Source organism: Apium graveolens, chromosome 6 (assembly GCF_009905375.1).
Source record: "Apium graveolens cultivar Ventura chromosome 6, ASM990537v1, whole genome shotgun sequence".
Taxonomy (NCBI): domain Eukaryota; kingdom Viridiplantae; phylum Streptophyta; class Magnoliopsida; order Apiales; family Apiaceae; genus Apium; species Apium graveolens.
Window position 1 is genome coordinate 93,607,885 of NC_133652.1, and position 19,961 is coordinate 93,627,845.

General features: G+C 35.3%; 2 protein-coding genes across 2 annotated transcripts in view; one reads left to right on the plus strand and one right to left on the minus strand.

Moving 5' to 3' along the window:
- Window positions 1-237: 237 nt before the first annotated feature.
- LOC141668935 (early nodulin-like protein 18) lies at window positions 238-3,159 on the minus strand. Its single transcript, XM_074476001.1, has 2 exons — window positions 2,823-3,159; window positions 238-943 (listed from the first exon to the last, which is right to left on the minus strand). Exons 1-2 carry the CDS (start codon window positions 3,016-3,018, stop codon window positions 519-521), a joined length of 621 nt encoding a protein of 206 aa, XP_074332102.1. The 5' UTR covers window positions 3,019-3,159; the 3' UTR covers window positions 238-518.
- A 2,523-nt stretch (window positions 3,160-5,682) lies between these two features.
- LOC141663810 (BEACH domain-containing protein C2) overlaps window positions 5,683-19,961 on the plus strand; it is a 29,430-nt gene continuing 15,151 nt past the window's right edge. Inside the window, exons 1-11 of the mRNA XM_074469635.1 lie at window positions 5,683-5,785; window positions 6,299-8,199; window positions 8,969-9,753; window positions 10,843-11,517; window positions 11,911-12,045; window positions 12,873-12,977; window positions 13,173-13,286; window positions 14,552-14,628; window positions 15,833-15,914; window positions 16,131-16,448; window positions 17,428-18,044. Coding sequence (XP_074325736.1) covers window positions 6,342-8,199; window positions 8,969-9,753; window positions 10,843-11,517; window positions 11,911-12,045; window positions 12,873-12,977; window positions 13,173-13,286; window positions 14,552-14,628; window positions 15,833-15,914; window positions 16,131-16,448; window positions 17,428-18,044 — 4,766 coding nt within the window. The 5' untranslated portion in view covers window positions 5,683-5,785; window positions 6,299-6,341. The remainder of the gene's footprint in view (window positions 5,786-6,298; window positions 8,200-8,968; window positions 9,754-10,842; window positions 11,518-11,910; window positions 12,046-12,872; window positions 12,978-13,172; window positions 13,287-14,551; window positions 14,629-15,832; window positions 15,915-16,130; window positions 16,449-17,427; window positions 18,045-19,961) is intronic.

Consider the following 19,961-nt stretch of genomic DNA (forward strand, 5'->3'; position numbering starts at 1 on the left):
ATTGAGCATGTATCAAGTAAGAAATATTTGCAAGTTGAATTTTTTTCGATGTGTCACAGAAATGTTTAGAATATAAAACAAGCATTGAACATACTATCATCTCGTTCAACATTTTTTTAAAATATAATTGTGACATTACACATAACTTTATCAAATTAGAATATTTTTCCATTTACATATCCTAAAGTTTTTTCCTAAAGCAAGATATGAGATATTCTTAAGTTTAAGTGAATATGATATAGTAATTTTAATTTTTAAATCATTAATATGAAGGTTTGCAAAGAAAGTCAAGAATACTGATGTGCTAATTAATGTAACAAATCAAGTGATATCCCAGAAAATTGTTATCTAAACCCATAACCAAACAGGACAGCTAAGTCCCACTTCTGCCGACACAGCCTCACAGCTCATTTCTGTACTTAAATTCCCAAAATGCCACTCAATTCTCACATAATTACTTTCCTCCCAAATAATTTATCTATAGTGTACACTCAAAGTGGAAAACACTTTTTCAACACTCACTCCATAAGAACTATCATTCCACATATTGTAATAAAACTGACCAACCAAGGTAAATTAGCAATGGTTGTCCTGACACCGGTACTAGGAGGTGGAGTAGTCACGTCTGGCACCGGGGGTGATGGCTCCACGTAGGCTGGTGGTGGAGGCTGGTTGAGGCTTGGTGGAAGTCCACTGCCATATTTTACATCAATCTCAAAAGCCATTCCTTGCTCACATTGTACACCATCATCTGAATCGGAGAAGTAATAGTTTGTACCATTTATAGTCAATGGGACTGCAATGGTGAGTGATTGGTTGAACTCATTGTTGCCACTTGTGAATGAGAAGGTGTCATCGTCTTCGGAGTAGTCGATAGTGCAGTTTTTGTAGGTAGTTGCGTTATAAGTTTGGATCACACTTTGGTTTGTACTTGTCTTGAATACTGCAAGAACAAAATAAAACAAAATTAACATTACTTGGGCTTTCTGCTGAAGTTTGAAAAGGTTAAACAGGGTAACATTCAAATGATCAAATCCAAGTCTTGCCTAAAAATTAACATTTGAGTAAATATTATTGGTAATGTCCAATTAGGCAATTAGGTTTGGCATTGTATCACTTGTATACTTAATACCTATGCACAAAACTCCCAAGGCCCTATCCAGGCAGTGTGTATGAAATGCCCAGCCTAACTCTTACTTTACATACAGAAGAATCTGTTTTAGGATACAAACCATAACTTATTTATGTGAATCCAGCTATCTAGTTCAAAGGAAAGAAGAAAATGGTTAACCAAAGTTATGTATCAACTAAAAGAAATATTACAAGGGAATGTAGCAGCTATTTATATACATTGACATATTAAAAAATTAGGCCAAGCAACTACATAACATCCAAGTACTAATACTACACATTATACAACATTGAAAAAGATTAGAAATCATAATGTTTGCAATCTTTTCTATGAATAGAAGAAACGTGTATCATCAACGATTTACTTCTGACCCCATCATCATATCAGCTATACTAGGGGAGGCATGGCTGATGGCTGCCATTGGCCATTGAACCTTACCAAATTGGAAAAAAAAATGAATATTATCAAAATGCCGATGCTTTCCGGTTATAGTTTGGAAGACTGGGGTACTAACATTCAAATCTCAGTTGCCTGAAAATAAGACATTCAACTTTAAATGAACATTAGTAGTTCTGTGCGTCTATGTCCAGCATTGTAGATTCGTATGCACAAAACTCCCTAGACCATATCCAGTTGGTCCAGAGGAAGTCCCCAACCTTACCCTTATTTTACACAAAAGAGTTCAGGACCCAAATGGCAACTTATTTTAACGTGCATCTAGGCCACAAACTGTAACTTAAATATATGTTTCGAGAGGAAAATAAGAGGACAAATTTTACAAAGTTGAGGCTTCATACTTAAAAACAAAATTTAGAGACAATGTACCCACAATTGGGCCTGTTTGGCAGACAACTTATAAATCACTCATGGTTTATAAGCCCGTAACAGCTTATCTACGAGTGTTTGTCGACCCAACTTATAAAAATTTATAACTTATAAGCTAATAAGTTGAATGTTAGTAACGACGTATTTTTTCTCAACTTATTTTGATTTTTTGCTGATTTATTAACCTCAGTTTTAAAATATATATTTTTAAATGTTAATCTAACTTAAAATTCATGAATTTAGATAATTATATTTAATAATTATTTATTTTAGTTCATTTAAGAAAAAAAAAATTCTGACTTATAAGTATAACTATCCAAACACTTATTTAAGTTATAAGTATTCTTCTCATTATCACTTATAATTCACTTATTCATTTTAAATCGTAAGTTACTTATTTTTAGATTTCTCAAACGGACACTAAGATAGAAACAGGCATATTCACGCTTCAGATACATTTTACCAAATACTAACACATTATGCATCACTGAGAAAGATTGGATATCATTATTTTTCGCGATCCTATTTTCAAATACAAGAAACATATCATCAAAAGATGACTTCCAATCTCCATCATTATATCAACTGTAATGGAAGGCATGGCTGTATTTTGCAATTGACCATTGCCAAATAATAACCTACTCCTAAAACAGTACAACAATCAATTCATATACTCCTTTAACTGAAAAAAAAGACATAAATCTACATACTAGTAAATCGAAAGGAATCCGAGTTCGCAGGCCTAAGAACAGTAAAATGGAAGGGACAATTATGAGAATATAAACTAAAAGAATGAAGAATAAAATGTAAAATGGATGCAATATTGAAGTAAAATAAAGGTGGAAAACAAGGAGAGAGAAGTTACTGAGGTAATCGCCGAGATAAAAAGTCTGTTTAGCAGCCCAGTCAGAGTACTTAGCAGCAGGAGTGGAAGTGTCGGCATTAAAGAACCAGCCAGCGGCGCCACCGACGGTGTGGTTAGTGTACGCAGCTGCAGGCAGAGGCGAGATGAGGATGATGAAAGATATAATTATCAAAGTTGTAAAATATTTAGTTTCCATAGTTAGAACCAGAGCGACCAAGTTTTGCAAATCTAAGTCTGACACCTACTACAGATTTAGATTTGATGGGAAAGGAATAAAATAAATGGAGAGGGAGATGCGACTTCAGAACATTACTAAACTCAAAGTTTGAATGACTTCACAATAACATGTGCAGATACAAAAGGACAAACTGTGGGGCGCCTTTTGCAGGGGTTTACTGGTCAACCGCTTAATTTCGTCCAACTGCCTAACCGCTCGTAACCGAACCGTATTTTGCGGATAATCACGAAACACGGATTGGTCGTGGATTTAAAATCTGCTCATTCGCGGTTTGGATGCGGTTTTAAATTTTTAAAAATCACAAAATCACAACCGTAACTAGCAATATATATTTATAATAAAATAAATTTCCAAAAATTAGGTTGATATCATATAAATTAATATGTATATACATGTATTAACTAATCTTAGGTTAATGTTAAGATTCCGTTCATAAAATTTACGATCATTATAAGATATATAACCAAATAAATGGAAAATGTAATTATCATGTAATTTTTTTTATCCTTTTATTTTTTCTTTTCTCTTGCTTCCATATTTTTGTATGTTTTTAATATTCTTACTCACGTAACCTAAACTTGAATTTATTAATATTGCGAATTTATTTTTTTGTAAATTATTAATTATTTTAAAATAAGTGGTTGAACCGCAAACCAATCCGCAATAATCGTAAATTCGCAACCGCAATTGACGCGGTTAATCGCAATCGCAAATGCGGTTGCGGATGATAATTTTTTAAAATCACTCTTCGCAGTTTGGTTCGACTTTTATCCAAAAACTGATCCGATCCGAACCGCGTACGCCCCTATCCTTCTGTTATCCTCCTGTCTTGAGGCCTGTGGGCACATACTCCCTCCCACCGTTCATAAATCATAGGCAGGTTTGATTTTTTTACGGGTAGTTTGAAATGTAAAATATATATATATATATATATATATATATTTTATATTTTTATTTGTTATTTTTCTTTGCTAAATCATGTTTTAGAGTAATCTCGATTAAGTAATAATATATAAAATAATATTATTTTTTGGTTTCAACATAATACAGAAATAATATATTTTTACTCCCGAAAAATTAATAAATTTATTAAAATAATTTTTTACTTGGCCCCAAATTTATTATTCCCTAAGTTCTTTTTTAGTCGTCACATTTAATTTTTCACTAATCAAATTAAGCAAATTTTGACCAAAGATTAAATCTTACTTATTTATTATTTTGAAAAGACTGAAAATTATATTTTAAGATATATTAATGTTATTTTTGGTGATATAACTTTTTTAATATTTTAAATAATTTATATATGTAATTTTTTATTAATTTGAATAACAAAATTCAACGGTTGAACTAAACTAAAAGTATTTATATTTTAAAAAAATGTGAGTAATTCATAAGTTTAAAAAATGCATGCATTTTATAGTTAAGTAACTAAGTGACTAATAAGTAGTGACTAATAAGTGCGTGTCAAGAATTGTCAGAGGAGAGTACTAAAGTAAGGGTGTGTTCACTTAATATATGGGTCGATAGCATCAACCGGACACTCATTATTTTGAACATCTTAAAATTTTTAAACGATTGTTATTTAAAGGAGACTTCATTAAAAATGGACTATTCAGCGGGTATTTTAAATATCTTAAAATTCTGATAAATATTTTAAACGATTATTATTTAAAAATGGTTATTTAAATATTTCATCACGAGTTATAATCGTATCATTCAATTAGAATATTAAATTTCATTTTATCCTCAATATTGGAATAACTCATTTTTTCAAACGATGGTTACACTTTTTTTATTGATAAGATATAATTTTATTTATCAATTTCGTTTATAAAATTTGTATCTAGTACGGCCAAAAAAATGTTATTATTTTAAAAAATTATTAAAAAGGTGAAATACTTATAAGTAAATAAATTTAAGGGAAATCTTTGAATGCAAGTCGTGTTTATAATTTTTTTTTACAGTATTATTAATCTTATGAATTTATACTAAATTAATATAACACATATCTTTTTTTGGTTAGTTTTGGTTATCCTACCACAATCATAACCATCATGATCTTGACCATTATATCTTCTTAATCAAATAATCAATAGTTAGATACATATACACTAAAAGAATTTACACTATTTAAATTATCAGGCTCGAATCATACCAATAATAAATATTTATATTATTATTTATGCATAACTCAAGTTTTTAGTTCCGAATTTCATCAAACACAACAAATTTTTATATTATCATTTTTAAACATACTAATAAGGTTAATGGTTAAAATGTCATCAATCACATACTATTTAATCTTAACTAAACCATATACCAGTTAAGATTAAATAGTATATGATTGATGACATTTTAATCATTAATCTTATTATTATTATGTTTATGAATAATAATATAAAATTTTAGTTTTATACTATTTAATTTTAATCATGAAATTAGGATGTTGATTTTAAATAATATAAAATATTTAAAATATAAATGAACAGAGCGGATTTTAAAACTATAAGCATAACTTGAAATATTTTGATGATAGTATAACGTAACGTTGAGGGAAATGGTACGAGAAACAAATAAAACAAGGGGCGATCGATTCTACACTCTGGCGCTCAAATCGCCTCATATTTCTACAACACTCTTTCTCCATTCTCCTCCAAATTCATTGTGTTCATCTTTCTTCAATTCCCAGCAAATCTCACCCATTTCTCCATCCATTTCCCTAAAGGTAATAATACATTATTTATTTTTTTCATTTTTCATCCCTCCGTCTCTCTTTTTTTTACCTCATGATCTCCTTATCTTTATTTCTGCATCCTCCCCTCCATCTCTGATCTATGCATGTAGTATGTGTCTTTAAATATTGTAATTATGTTCACATTTGATTTATCATGCGTTTAGGTTTACTATCATTTTGCACGAGCCAGCTAGATCATTATTTATAGGCACTTTCATCATGTTTATTTCATTAACTTGAATTGGTTTGGGACTTGTCTGTGTGTGTGTTTTCATTTATGTATTTGAAATTCGTTATGAGCTAATTGCTATTAATTCCGGATAATAACAGTGACTAAATTAAGCTTGAAATCGAATTAGTAATGTTACACCAGCACACATTATCAAATTGCTTGACGTCTGTGTGATTGTTTTACAAATTATCTAGCATCATTTTTTTTGCAATTTTAGTTTATGATGTCTTTGTATGTTCTTCACGACCTCACGTTCGAGTTTTTCCTTACAGGAGTACTTTGAATTGGTTTGCATGAGGGATAATCAGATTATAAATGGAAGATGAAGAGTTGCAAGATAGAAAAGAAACTACTACTGGAGAAAATTTAAATAGGGATGAAACAGTAGGAACATCTAGTACAGAACATGCTGATGTTAGTGAGCGTAGGTCAGGTCAGGTAGGTGATAATGCTAGCCAAGAGGTTGGAACTGCAAATAGAGCGGATAATAGCATGTCTGAGCAGCAGGTGCCTTTAAAAGGCAAGGGGAAGGTTGATGATTTAATGCACTCGATGGACATTGGAGGGGTTGAATCTTTAGATAATCTTGATTCTACTTTGCATCTACACAAGGAGGGTGGCAAATCTCACACGAGTTCATCAAACAAACCCAAGACTAAGATCAAGCTTGATATGTCTAATCTTACTCCAGAGATCTTGCATTTGGTGGATTCTGCTATAATGGGTAAGCCTGAAAGCATGGATACATTGAAGGATATTGTGAGCGGCTCCGAGAGTTTTGAAAATGAAGAGGTAGAGGGACAGGCAGAAAAAATCGCCTTATTGGTCGTTGATAATCTTCTTGCAACAATGGGAGGTGTTGAATCTTTCGATGACGAAGACACTAGTCCTCCTAGTGTGATGCTAAACTCTAGGGCTGCTGTTGTGGCAGCTGAGCTTATTCCTTGTCTTCCTTCCACCGGGGATTTTGAGGGCCTAATGTCAGCAAGGACTCGGATGGTTAGAGGACTACTGGCCATACTGCGTGCTTGTACAAGAAACAGATCTATGTGTTCTTCAGCTGGTCTCTTGAGAGTTCTTCTTAAGTCAGCAGAGAAGATTTTCCTTCATGATGCAAGTGTAGCGAAAAAACTGCAATGGGATGGAACTCCTTTATGCAACTGCATTCAGTACTTAGCTGAGCATTCACTCAAAGTGATTGAACTGCATGAGTGGTTTGAAGTCATCACAAGAATACTTAACACTGATTGGGCAGTTCGTTTAATGCTAGCACTGGAGAAAGCCATGAAAGGGAAAGAGTCAACTGCTCCGGCCTGTACATTCGAGTTTGATGGTGAAAGTTCTGCATTGCTTGGTCCTGGAGATAGCAATTGGCCATTTGTTAATGGATATGCATTTGCAACATGGATTTACATTGAATCATTTGCAGACAATCTAAACACAGCCGCTGCTGCTGCGGCAATATCTAGTGCTGCTGTAGCCAAATCAGGAAAATCAACTTTGTCAGCTGCCGCTGCTGCCACTGCACTAGTTGGTGAAGACACTGCCAATATGCCACGACTATTCAGTTTCATATCTGCTGACAATCAAGTTATTGAGGCTTACTTTCATGCTCAATTTTTGGTGGTTGAAATTGGTCTTGGAAAGGGAAAGAAAACCTCTATCCATTTTAAACATGCTTTTAAGCCACAGTGTTGGTATTTTTTGGCTGTGGAGCACACTGGCAAACAAGGCTTACTTGGTAAGGCAGAGAGTGTATTGAGGTTGTACATTGATGGATCCTTGTATGAAAGTATCGCTTATGAATATCCCAAAATCACTAAGCCACTTGCCTTTTGCTGTATTGGAACTAATCAACCACCGACAATGGCTGATCTGCATCGTCGTAGTCCTCAATGCCCGTTGTTTGCTGAGATAGGACCTATATATATCTTTAAAGACTCAATAGGACCAGAGAAAATGGCCCGCTTAGCAGCTAGAGGAGGAGATGCATTTCCTTTATTTGGTAATGGGTCAGGGCTACCATGGGTATCCACAAATGACTACGTGCGAAGTAAGGCAGAAGAGAGTGCAAAGTTGGATGCAGAAATTGGAGGATGCCTTCATTTACTGTATCACCCAAGTCTACTCAGTGGGCGTTTCTGTTCAGATGCTTCCCCTTCTGGCGCTGCAGGTTTGTGTATGGAATATCCACTGTTATCAAAGCAACACTTGACAATATATTCCAGTTAATGGCTTAATGCTAATCAACTATAATTTTAACTATTAATATAAAACTGGATTTTTTTTGTAGCCACAAGATTTTTACATGTCAGGTTTCCTACTGGATATTGTAAGATTCATTTATAGGATTTGGATATTTGGAGATGTGAAATCCTTTAGCGATACCTAGAAACATTGACATGATTTTCCTTTGCATAATATTTTTCAGGCTTAATGGCCTTTTGACCCTTAAAGTATAGAGCCTTATACCCATCATCCCAAAATGTTTGAACTCGTACCTTTTAACCCCCAAGGTATGAGACTTCGTACCCTTTAGCCCTTTTTAATGTTACCGGTATAAATCGGAGGGGCAAACAAGACATTTTACCCTCTCTGAGTTGTACTGTTATGGGTTAAAAGGTACATTTCTTATACCTTGAGGGTTAAAAAGTACATTTCTTATATCTTGAGGGTTAAAACGTACACCATAATATACTTTAAGGGCTAATGGGTATAATAAATATGTAATCTTTTCGCCCTCAAGTTATGAGAAATGTACCTTTTAACCCATAACGGTACAAGGGCTAAAGGGTACGAAATCTCATACCTTGAGGGTCATAAGGTACGAGTTCAAATATTTGGGGCTTATATACTTTAAGGGTCAAAAGGTCATTTAGCCTATTTTTCACTACATTTTGGCTAAAAAATTTCGACTTACCCGGTAGTTTGTTCCATGTTAGGTATGCTTAGAAGGCCTGCTGAAGTTCTTGGCCGAGTTCATGTTGCTACTAGAATGAGACCTGCAGAGGCTTTGTGGTCTTTGGCTTACGGAGGACCCCTGTCTTTACTTCCGTTGGCAGTAAGCAGCGTCGATAAAAGTAGTTTAGAACCTCAGCAGGGCACACCTTCTTCATCTGTGTGCATAACTGCTCTTGCTGCCTCAATATTTAGAATTATTTCCATGGCCATTCAACACCCTGGCAACACTGAAGAATTGTGTCGAATAAGAGGGCCTGAGATTCTCTCCAAAATACTGAATCATCTTACTAAAAATTCATCTTCACTTGATGCCAGTAAAAATGGAACAGCTGATGAAGAACTTGTCGAAGCAATTGTCACCTTGTGCCAGTCTCAAAATTATAACCATGCGCTGAAAGTCCAGTTTTTCAGTACATTGTTGCTGGATTTGAAAGTATGGAGCCGATGCAGCTATGTAATACAAAAGAAGCTTTTGTCATCTCTTGCAGATATAGTATTTACCCAAGCATCTGTAATGCGAGACGCCAATGCTATTCAGACGCTTCTTGATGGCTGCAGGAGATGTTATTGGGCTGTTGCCGAAAAAGAATCTGTCAACACATTTTCTCAAACAGGGGCAACACGTCCCATTAGTAAAGTGAACGATTTAGTGGATGAACTTTTGGTTGTCATCGAACTCCTAGTAGTGGACGCTTCTCCTTCATTGGCTTATGATGATATGCGTTGTTTACTTGGATTCATGGTCGATTGTCCACAACTTAATCAGGTAACATTAGATTAGTCTGAAGAAATGACTGCAGGACATTGGAAATAAATAGATAATGCTTAACCCTAGAATATGCAATGTTTACGAAACCTATTCCTCAACAACCAAAATCCTCAATCTTAGAGGATTCTAAAACCCTGAACCATACATGCCCCTGGAGAAAGATACTAGAGATGCTAAACTGTAACTATCCCAACCTATTTGTATATCTAGAAGTTTCTGTCTATCCGTTAAAGATCAATCTCTATTCTGGAAGTAGGGCAGTTATTTACCCTTGAATTCAGGAAGACTGTTGAAAGGATTTGACGGTGAAGGTCCTGAAGATTTCCCGGCCTCTATAAACTTGTGCATCCAAACTTCACAATTACATGCGAACCTAAACATACAAAGGACATATAATCTCTTTAGATTACTCATTTGTTATAGGAAAGACATCCTCATTTGAGGAAAGATGCATTTTTTTAGGTTACTTGGACAGTGCTCTATGTTTAACAACTTATTAAATTACCTATAGAGCTAGTTTTGACACAATCAATACACCATGCAGCTGTTGGATTGATAAAAAATTACATGATGTTACATTGTCCATCTGGTGTTGCTCAGACTTTGATATCAATAATGTTATTGAATTATAGATTAATCTTTTTTTTCCCACTGAATGATCTTGCAGTCGGCACTGTCAGCCAAACAGAATATATACCCTTTTAATATATCTGTAGAATTAATGTGTGATGTTAAGATGCATGATCTACGTATCAGGCCCAAATCTTAACAGCTCAAGGTTTTAGGAAGTTAGATTGCCTAACAAGGTAAGTGAGATCCAATTCTATCAAAATGTCTCATGTCTGAGCGAGTGCCCTATTTAATTAACATATTTATTTATTATTGCCTTAAAAACAGATGGTTTGTTCTTATATTCTTGGAGTCCGATATTGGCATATGCTTATGGTAATATATTTTATGCATGATATGCAATTTAAGAGTGTTGTACACCTAGCATTCGATATTAGATTAGTTGCCCGGAAATATTTGCATGTATTATTACTTAAATGGTTTTACCAACTCATTTATGTAACTATGTTCATCCAGGTTCAAAGGGTATTGCACCTGATACACAGGTTAGTAGTACAACCAAATACCTCCAGGGCACATACATTTGCAAAGGCATTCATATCATCTGGCGGTATAGAATCACTTCTTGTCCTACTGCAGCGCGAGGCAAACGCCGGAGATTCCTGCAATTCTGATGCTGAGAACAAACAGAATTCATCAGTCCAATTATCTGAATGTCGAAATAGTGGGCAGTTTCTGGAAAGTAGTCAAGCCGATTATGTTGGCACAGAGAAGCCAAACCTATCTTTTGAACTCAAAACTCAAAATTCTGATCTGATTCTTAGTCGAACAAACTCTGGTATTGGAAGAAGGATGTCTGCTTCTGAATACTCGTTATTAAGAAATCTAGATAGTGTACGTTCATCAATGACTGGTGAAATGAGGAATAATGTATACAATGTTGATCATAGTGATGGTATCCTTGTTGCCATTATTGGCCTCTTAGGTGCTTTAGTTATAGCAGGACAACTGGATTTCGGTCCACAAGCTGCTCCCAATGTGACAGGTGACCTAATGGATATAGTAGAGGGGAGCGGCACCATGTTTGATGATAAAGTTTCTCTTCTTCATTTTGCCTTACAGAAGGTCTTTCAAGCAGCACCAAACAGGCTTTTTACTAGCAACGTCTGTATAGCTTTATTGGGTGCATCAGTAAGTGCTATTTCCCTATACTATTTTTCTAGATCTGATTCAGAAGCATCATTAGTGGCGTATATCTGTTAACCATAATAATTTTTGGCATCAACCTAATGTTACCAAGTAAATTTCCTTTGATTCCACTTTAGCGAAGCTAAGCTTGTAACAGTAAATTATAAAAGTTGACAAGAAAACAAACAATTTCCTTGGGTAGATGTTGCTTCACCAATCCATTAACATTCTCATTATTTTTCAAAAAATTACTCATCCACCATATAACTCATATGCAGTTTGGCCCATATATAACCTGTATGTGGAGCAAGAGTGATCTGATTTTGCTGTGCCTACTATCCATAACGGATGTCTATATAGAATTGTTGATCACGTTTTCTTCCTTTGATGTATCAGATAAATGTGTCATCGACCGACGATGGGATGAACTTCTATGATTCTCGTCATCGCTTTGAGCATCTTGAGATTTTATTGGTTCTTTTGCGTTCACTTCCTTTTGCATGTAAGGAACTGCAAGATAGAGCACTACAGGTACTATCTAATTTCTTTGCCCCTTGCTAATAGACCCACAATATGCATCTTTTTTTAAGAAGTCTTAGTTTGACTCCTTGTATCATGCAGTTTGATTGTTCTCACATTCAAAACCTGTTCGTGACTAGTAAAAGAGTCCTTATAATCCCGTGTTGCATTTCATGTTTACAAACTGGTATCAGCTGAAGCATGTACAGAGTCGATTTGACATGTGACATAAAAGAAATCGTAGATAAGACCTTATGGAAGCATGCATTGTTATTTACCTTATACACTTGGGGTTTTGGTTTCTTTAGGTTATGGTGAATAAAAGTGCATGGAAAAACTAGAAACCTAAATTTGTTTATACAAATGACAAAGAATTTGACCTAATGTTGTACTGTTAGAATATAATATAAGATCCGGTTGGGGCCTTCCTCTAACACCTTAAGGTTTTAGAATGACTAATTTTAATATGTACCCTCCATGATGAAGGCATTTGACTTTGCAGGATAAACGAGTTGTGTGAGTTCAAATATTTTTTTAGCCTATCAAAAAATGATAATTAAAGATAAAACAATCCCTTTACACACTTTTTCAATGGTTTCTGCTTATTTGGTAGTGGTTTGACTATTTTTAAACAAAGTTAAGAAACCAGAAGCTTGCATTTTCCGCCCTTCTGAAAATTCTGGAACTCTATTGGTGCATACTCCAGAAGTATAGTTTGTTAGGCTAAATATTACAAAATATTCTTTTTGTCCCTGGCTTGTCTTTTTTTTTTCCTCCTTATCCTGGTCTTCGTGAAGTTAATTTCCAGTTTCTCAACCGTCTTCTCGATTTGATTTCAGGATCTTCTGTTTTTGGCATGCAGTCATCATGAAAATAGAAGAAGTCTAACCCAAATGGAGGAGTGGCCTGAGTGGATCTTGGAGGTCCTCATATCTAATTATGAGGTAGCAACTTGTTCCTTTTGTTATGATAAGAAAAAAAATTGTGAGTGTTTTTGTTTCCTCTTACTACTTAGATAGAGAATTATGTACAACTTATGATAGATCTCTCCATGCTGTAATACTAAGAGCATTATGTGGAAATCCCATTCTTTTTCCATACGTCTTGCTATGTTCTAATTATTATACTTTTCCCTGCAGATAGGGACCAATAAAGGGGCGAATTCTCATACCGTGAAAGATGTGGAAGATCTTATACACAATTTCCTTATAATTATGCTAGAGCATTCTATGCGCCAGAAGGATGGGTGGATGGTATAACATATTACCTCTTCATTGATTCTAATTTATCATTTATTGCACCATTCTCATATCTTCTTTAGACCATGTTCCTTTTCTTAGTGTTAATCTACCTGCAATACAATTTGGACTCTAAATTTAGCATTTCTTAGAATCATGGAGCATACACATGCACATGACCAAGTTTAAAAATAAATAAAATATAACAATATCTGCTGAGATGTTTCATCGATTAGCCATATTAATGCTAATCCTCAATATCATAAATATGAAAATATTTTACTTGGATAAAAATAACATAATCCTTTCGTAAACTGACATTTGAAAATCACCCGATTGTTTAAAATTTAAACTAAATATCTTACTAAACAAGCTAATGTAGAGTTCAAAAAATCTAGGTAGCTCTTGATGATGTTCCTCATCTTAGATCTGATTTCTTGGAGAAGGTAAAATTTAGGACTTCAGAAGGCGGCACAAATTTTCTAAATGAACACAACACAAATAAGTACATGACCAGGCATGTCGCTTAGCCATGTGACCTGTTTTCAACCACAAGTTTTTCATAAAAAGTTAAGCCTATATGATTAGAAAAAATAACTTTTGTGTTTGATCTTGACTTGATTACAACGCACAAGTTTGCGCAAGGTAACCGAGCTTTAGATTGTTGAGTGCTAATGTCTCTCTGGGTTCATTTTCAGATTTATTAGAATACTTGAGCAAATTAGCTGAATTTTTTTATGAACAAGCACAAGCTTGAGCTATTTATGAATAAATCAGGCTAGTCTAAATGCAAACTAACAAAAAAATCACTTGTTTATGTTTTGGGTTGAGCCTAGAAAACAAGCTTGAGCTTACTAGTGAGTGGCTCGATTTGCTTAAACGTAAATAATATTTCAGAGTAATGATTCGCAGTCAACCTTGTCATCACTTGCCTGACAAAAACACCTTGTCATCACTTCCTAAAGTTTAAGCGGAGCACTAAAACTAAGGCTGGAACACAATTAAGATATAAATGTTACATTCACTATCTTGTCATCCGCGGAAAAGAAATAACATTTCTTTCTTGTGCGAAGGATAAGAAAGCGTCTTTACTGCAATGAACATACCACATAACATATATGATCTAGTTTGCTGATTCCTATCCTGCTAATCCTCAATATCTTTAGTGGTTCTATCACCATTTGTTATAACCTGTTAAGATGTTCATGATATTTAATTTAATTATATAATTCAGTATTATCAGTTAATTTTTTTTGTGCAATCATTGTTTTACTTGACAGGATATTGAAGCTACAATTCATTGTGCAGAGTGGCTTTGCATGGTTGGTGGATCTAGTACAGGAGAACAACGAGTCAGGTGCTTTCCTGTGTTTATAAACTTAGTGACACAGAAAACTATCTAAAACAAAAATTAAAGCATGTCGAATATTCAATTTTTCCTCTTCTACCTATTTCTATGGTTAACCATATATTAAGTAGATGGTCAGTTACCTTTTTCATTACTTTGATGAGGTGTTATAGTTATTGGCTTTTGTGTCTCTCTTCAAACTACAAGCACCAGTAGAGAGGAGACCATAGATGCTGATCTGACCCCGAGCAACCAGGATACGGTTCCATAGGCATGGAGTCAGATGCTTGCTGCGTAATTTTAGTTCATCGTATCAAATACAACTCAACAATACTTCTTACATTATATTACTTGGAAACTTTCATAACTAGTAGGGAATTAAGAGCTTGACACCAAAGAGCTCTTCCACTAGCGGTATGGCCCTCATCTCTTTACAGGAGGTTGAGGGTTCAAGCATTGTTGAAAGCAAATTGAGTGTGCAAATGTGTTCAATTTGCAAAACAAAATGTTTGTCAATGTTTTATAGAGTCAAAAAGGCTTTCAACAACTTAAAAGAAATTATTAATGGTGATTGGGCATGTGCTAGTTAAGTACCTCAAGTAATTATTTTAAACCCATCTTATGGTTATCTGAAGTACTAACTACGATGTCCCATAGCAGTCGACCTACTAAAAGTATAAGCAGCCATTACCCATTACCCATTTAATAAATAATAATAACATTTTCAATGTATTTAGCACAGAAGGAAATAGATTATTTCTTGTGGTTCTTCATGGATAGTGTGCATCACAATTTTCTTGACTTGTATTAAATTAGCTTGTAAGAAATCTGAATTTACAAGTATGCTAAATTTCCATACAGAAAGGTTGGGTATGTATCTGGCATGAGGGATAGAAAACCTTTCAAGTTTCAATTCTAAGTTTTGTTCCTTTGAGCAAAACAAAGGTTCCAACATTATGATTATATAATATTGACATACGATGGTGTCCACTTAATAATATCAACATCAATCTAAATTGTATCTACTCTATCTCCAACTTGTTTGTTGATTTGCAAGAATGTACAATGGAAGACATGATGCGGCAAGAAGTAGGAAAATATTTTAGTTTCTGGTGTTGCATTTTCAGTAGCTACAACTACTTAGAACACAATAATATTTTTTCAGATTGTTATAATTTTTATTGTGGTGATTTATCGTTCTTTGTGTCTAAAGACGGGAAGAATCATTGCCAATTTTCAAAAGAAGGTTGTTGGGGGAACTGCTGGAATTTTCTGCCAGAGAACTACAGGTTCAGGTAATAGCAAAATCTTTGTGTCCATTCCTATACCCATGTTGTACCCAGTTAATCAATTACAGTTAATATCAATTTATTCAGTGGAAGCATAAAAATTTATCAATTGATCTACTTGTTTATATATCCTTTTTTTACATTTGATTTTATAAAATTTAAAAGATGAGTTCTCTAAAAAGATATAAAGTCTATAAAAATTTCATCCTTGATTTGCTGCAGACGCAAATCATTGCTGCTGCTGCTGCGGGAATTGCTTCCGAGGGATTGTCTCCGTTAGATTCGAAGGCAGAAGCAGAGAATGCTGCTCAAGTGTCTGTGGCTTTGGTAGACAATGCAATTGTGCTTTTAATGCTTGTTGAAGATCATTTAAGACTGCAAACCAAGCCTATACGTCTTCCAGATCCTTCTATGTCTCCTCTATCACGTGTACTTGCAGCGGCGAACACTTCAAGTAGGGGTTCATTTAGCTCAGAACACTCGGATTCTCTGCTTGAACGAAGGTCAACATCTAGTGATTCTGGAGGACTTCCTCTTGATGTATGTTTCAGTTTCCACTTAATGCACAAAATTGCTTGGTATTTAGTGGATCCAATCCATGACCTTTTTATTAAAATATTTTCTCGATTATTCTCTATATCACCTTTCAGTTACCCTTTTTTAGTTTTCAATAGAGAAATATTCAAAGCTAATGAGATAATACTAGTTGACAGGAGATAGTAGCTCACGAATTCAAATGAAAGAAAAAAGATAAAAGGGGACATGAATAGAGAAAGAATTATGCTGTCTATATTAGTCTTGTTACTTCTTTTTGGGGGGTGGGATGGAGATGGTTATTTTTTGTTGAAGTTATTTGGGAAACATAGTTGTGTCTATTTTAAATAAAGTATATATGGCCTGTAATTCTGGATCGGTGAAGTAGGAAAATAAGCTTTTCGCTGAAATTCTCTGGAGAACTCGCAAATGGTTACATGATGTTCTCCTACGAAGTATAGATGTGCATATACATTTAGCCATTTACAAAGAACAAATTACTTATCTGGTCTCATAAACTTTATAATGCTGCTTTGCTCACACAATATACATTAATGAGACTTTCAGGCCTTATGTGGTGTTGTCATATGACTTCTTGGCATTGAGAACAATAGGAAATTAAGGGTGCACATGGTCTGCTTGCAGTTGGACTTTTGAATGTACCATGGCGAGATATATCTATGATGTGTGATTTTAAAGATCAATATTACTCGTTTGCTGACCATCCATTAGCTTTTTATAAGTATTTTTAAGTGAACTTGTTTATATACTAAGAGAAGTATCTTTTGTTAGCTGGCCAAAAAGGGTATGCATGATGCCCACATATTCATTTTGTTTCCTACGAATATCTTTCAAACATATGGCATCTGCCACCTCTGTAGAGTATCAGACTAAATCCTAGGAGATCTCTTTTAGTTCCCGTAGGTTCGGCATATTATAATATCTTTACATTTTACTTGTAACTACATATATTATATAACATCAGGTACTCGCTTCAATGGCTGATTCCAAAGGACAAATATCTGCAGCAGCAATGGAGCGGCTTACTGCTGCAGCTGCAGCTGAACCTTATCAGTCGGTTTCCTGTGCTTTTGTCTCATATGGGAGTTGTCCTCAGGATTTAGCTGAAGGTTGGAAATTCAGGAGCTGGTTGTGGCACGGAATTGGCATTCCTTTGACCCCTACAGCATTTGGTGGTGGTGGAAGTGGCTGGGAAGCTTGGAGATCTGTTTTGGAAAAAGATGAAAACGGAAATTGGATTGAACTTCCTCTTATTAAAAAGACAGTATTGATGTTACAAGCTTTGATGTTAGACGAGTCTGGACTTGGTGGTGGCCTTGGTATAGGAGGAGGATCTGGTACTGGGATGGGAAGTATGACAACTCTTTACCAATTATTAGACAGTGACCAGCCATTCTTATGCATACTCCGGATGGTTCTTCTTTCAATGCGGGAAGAAGATAATGGCGAGACTAGTGAGACCCATGTAAACAGTGGAGATGATTTTTCTGCAAGGCTGCCTTTACGGGTTGCCAGCATGTCATCCCTTGATAACACCTCTAGAATGTCCCAAAAAACACCAGAATCAGAATTGTTGTGGAGGTAACTACTGTTTCCTACTTTAAACTCTAAATCAAGACCATGATATGCAATTCTATGCACTCCAGCAACAAACTATTATGCCATTCGGGGAAAAATGAATTGCATTATTTTTCACCTATTTATTTCTTCAAATTTATGCATGTTTGTATCACTGTGCCTTATTACTGTTGGTTTTAAAGTGAAAGTGCAGAAACAATACAGTTTAATTATCTGCAATGGAAAACTTCTCTTCTCTTTTATTGCATAAAGAAACGATTACATATATAACTATTGAGAACTAGAAACCTACAAACCAGGAGAACATTCCCTGGTTTTTCTGTCCATCATCAACTACACTCCTAAACACACTCAACTTCCTAAAGACCAGTTCCTAATCCAACGTACACTTAGCTGTTGGTTTATTCAAACACAAAACAAATAAAACACATATATGTTTAGATTAAAATAAATCCCAACATACTCCCCCTTAATCTAAACATCTTCAAGTTTCCTGACTCCAAGCAGACTCCGCATCCTTTCGAATTTTGCTGCAGCCAATGCCTTGGTCAGAATATCGGCCCGTTGCTCATTCGTGTTAATATGCTTAATAATAACCAAACCCTGCTCAACACAATTACGAATGAAATGGTATCTCAGATCAATATGTTTGCTCCTTCCGTGGAAAACAGGATTGCGTGCCAAGTCTACAGCAGATCTATTGTCGATGTACAACACAACTGGACCTGTTTTGACATCAGTAATGTGACTAAGGACTCGTTGCAACCACACGGCTTGACATGCTGCAGCAGTGGCTGCCATAAACTCCGCCTCACAAGACGACAGAGCAACACACCTTTGCTTTTGTGAGACCCAAGTGATCAAATTTTCATCCAAGTAAAATGCCATACCACCCGTGCTCTTCCTATCGTCCAAGCTTCCAGCTAGATCACTATCTGAGAATCCTGACAGAATATAATTCCCTCGCCCTTTTGTATAAACCAGCCCGTATGTCAGAGTTCCCTTTACATAACGACAAATACGTTTTACTGCATTTAGGTGTAATTCCGTGGGTCGTTCCATATACCGACTAACCATTCCCACAGCATACGCTATGTCTGGTCGTGTATGGACTAAGTAGCGTAAACCACCCACTATACTCTTGTAATAGGTTGAGTTTACTGGACTACCTGTTTCGTCTGCATACAACTGCAACTTGTGCTCCATCGGATACTTAACAGAGTTACAGTCTCCCATTCCTGCTCGTTCCAGTACTTTCATGGCATAACTCGATTGCTTAATCTCGATGAAATCAGGACCTTGAAAGACCTCCAGTCCCAGATAATAAGACAACTTGCCAAGGTCAGACATGTCGAATTCACGACTCATCTCCCCCTTGAATTTGACAATGTCTGACAATTTTGAGCCCGTAATGATCAAGTCATCCACATAAACACCAACAAGCAAACAGTCTTGACCAGTACGTTTAGTGTAAACGGCATGCTCAAATGGGCACTTTGTAAAACCCAAATGCATTAAACACTGATTTAATCTAGAGTACCATGCCCTAGGTGCTTGACGTAAACCGTAAAGAGCTTTCAGAAGGCGATACACCTGATGCTCGGAACCTTGCTTCACATAACCTTTGGGTTGAGAGACATAAACTTCTTCTAAGAGTACACCATTTAGAAAAGCAGATTTAACATCGAGATGGTGAACTTCCCAAGCGTTTTTAGCTGCTAATGCCAATAATAACCGAACGGTTTCCAATCGAGTGACCGGGGCAAACACTTCATCAAAATCGACTCCTTGTTTCTGAACATAACCCTTTGCTACCAACCGAGCTTTATGCTTTGTCACTTCCCCATTTTGATCCTTCTTTAATTTAAAAATCCACTTCAGATCGATTGCTTTATGTCCCGCTGGTAAGTTGGTGAGTTT

Coding starts and splice junctions, on each gene's coding strand:
- LOC141668935 (XM_074476001.1), bottom strand. CDS start 3,018: ATGGAAACTAAATATTTTACAACTTTGATAATTATATCTTTCATCATC. Junction 944..2,822: donor TTATCTCGGCGATTACCTCA/GTAACTTCTCTC, acceptor TTGTTCTTGCAG/TATTCAAGACAAGTACAAAC.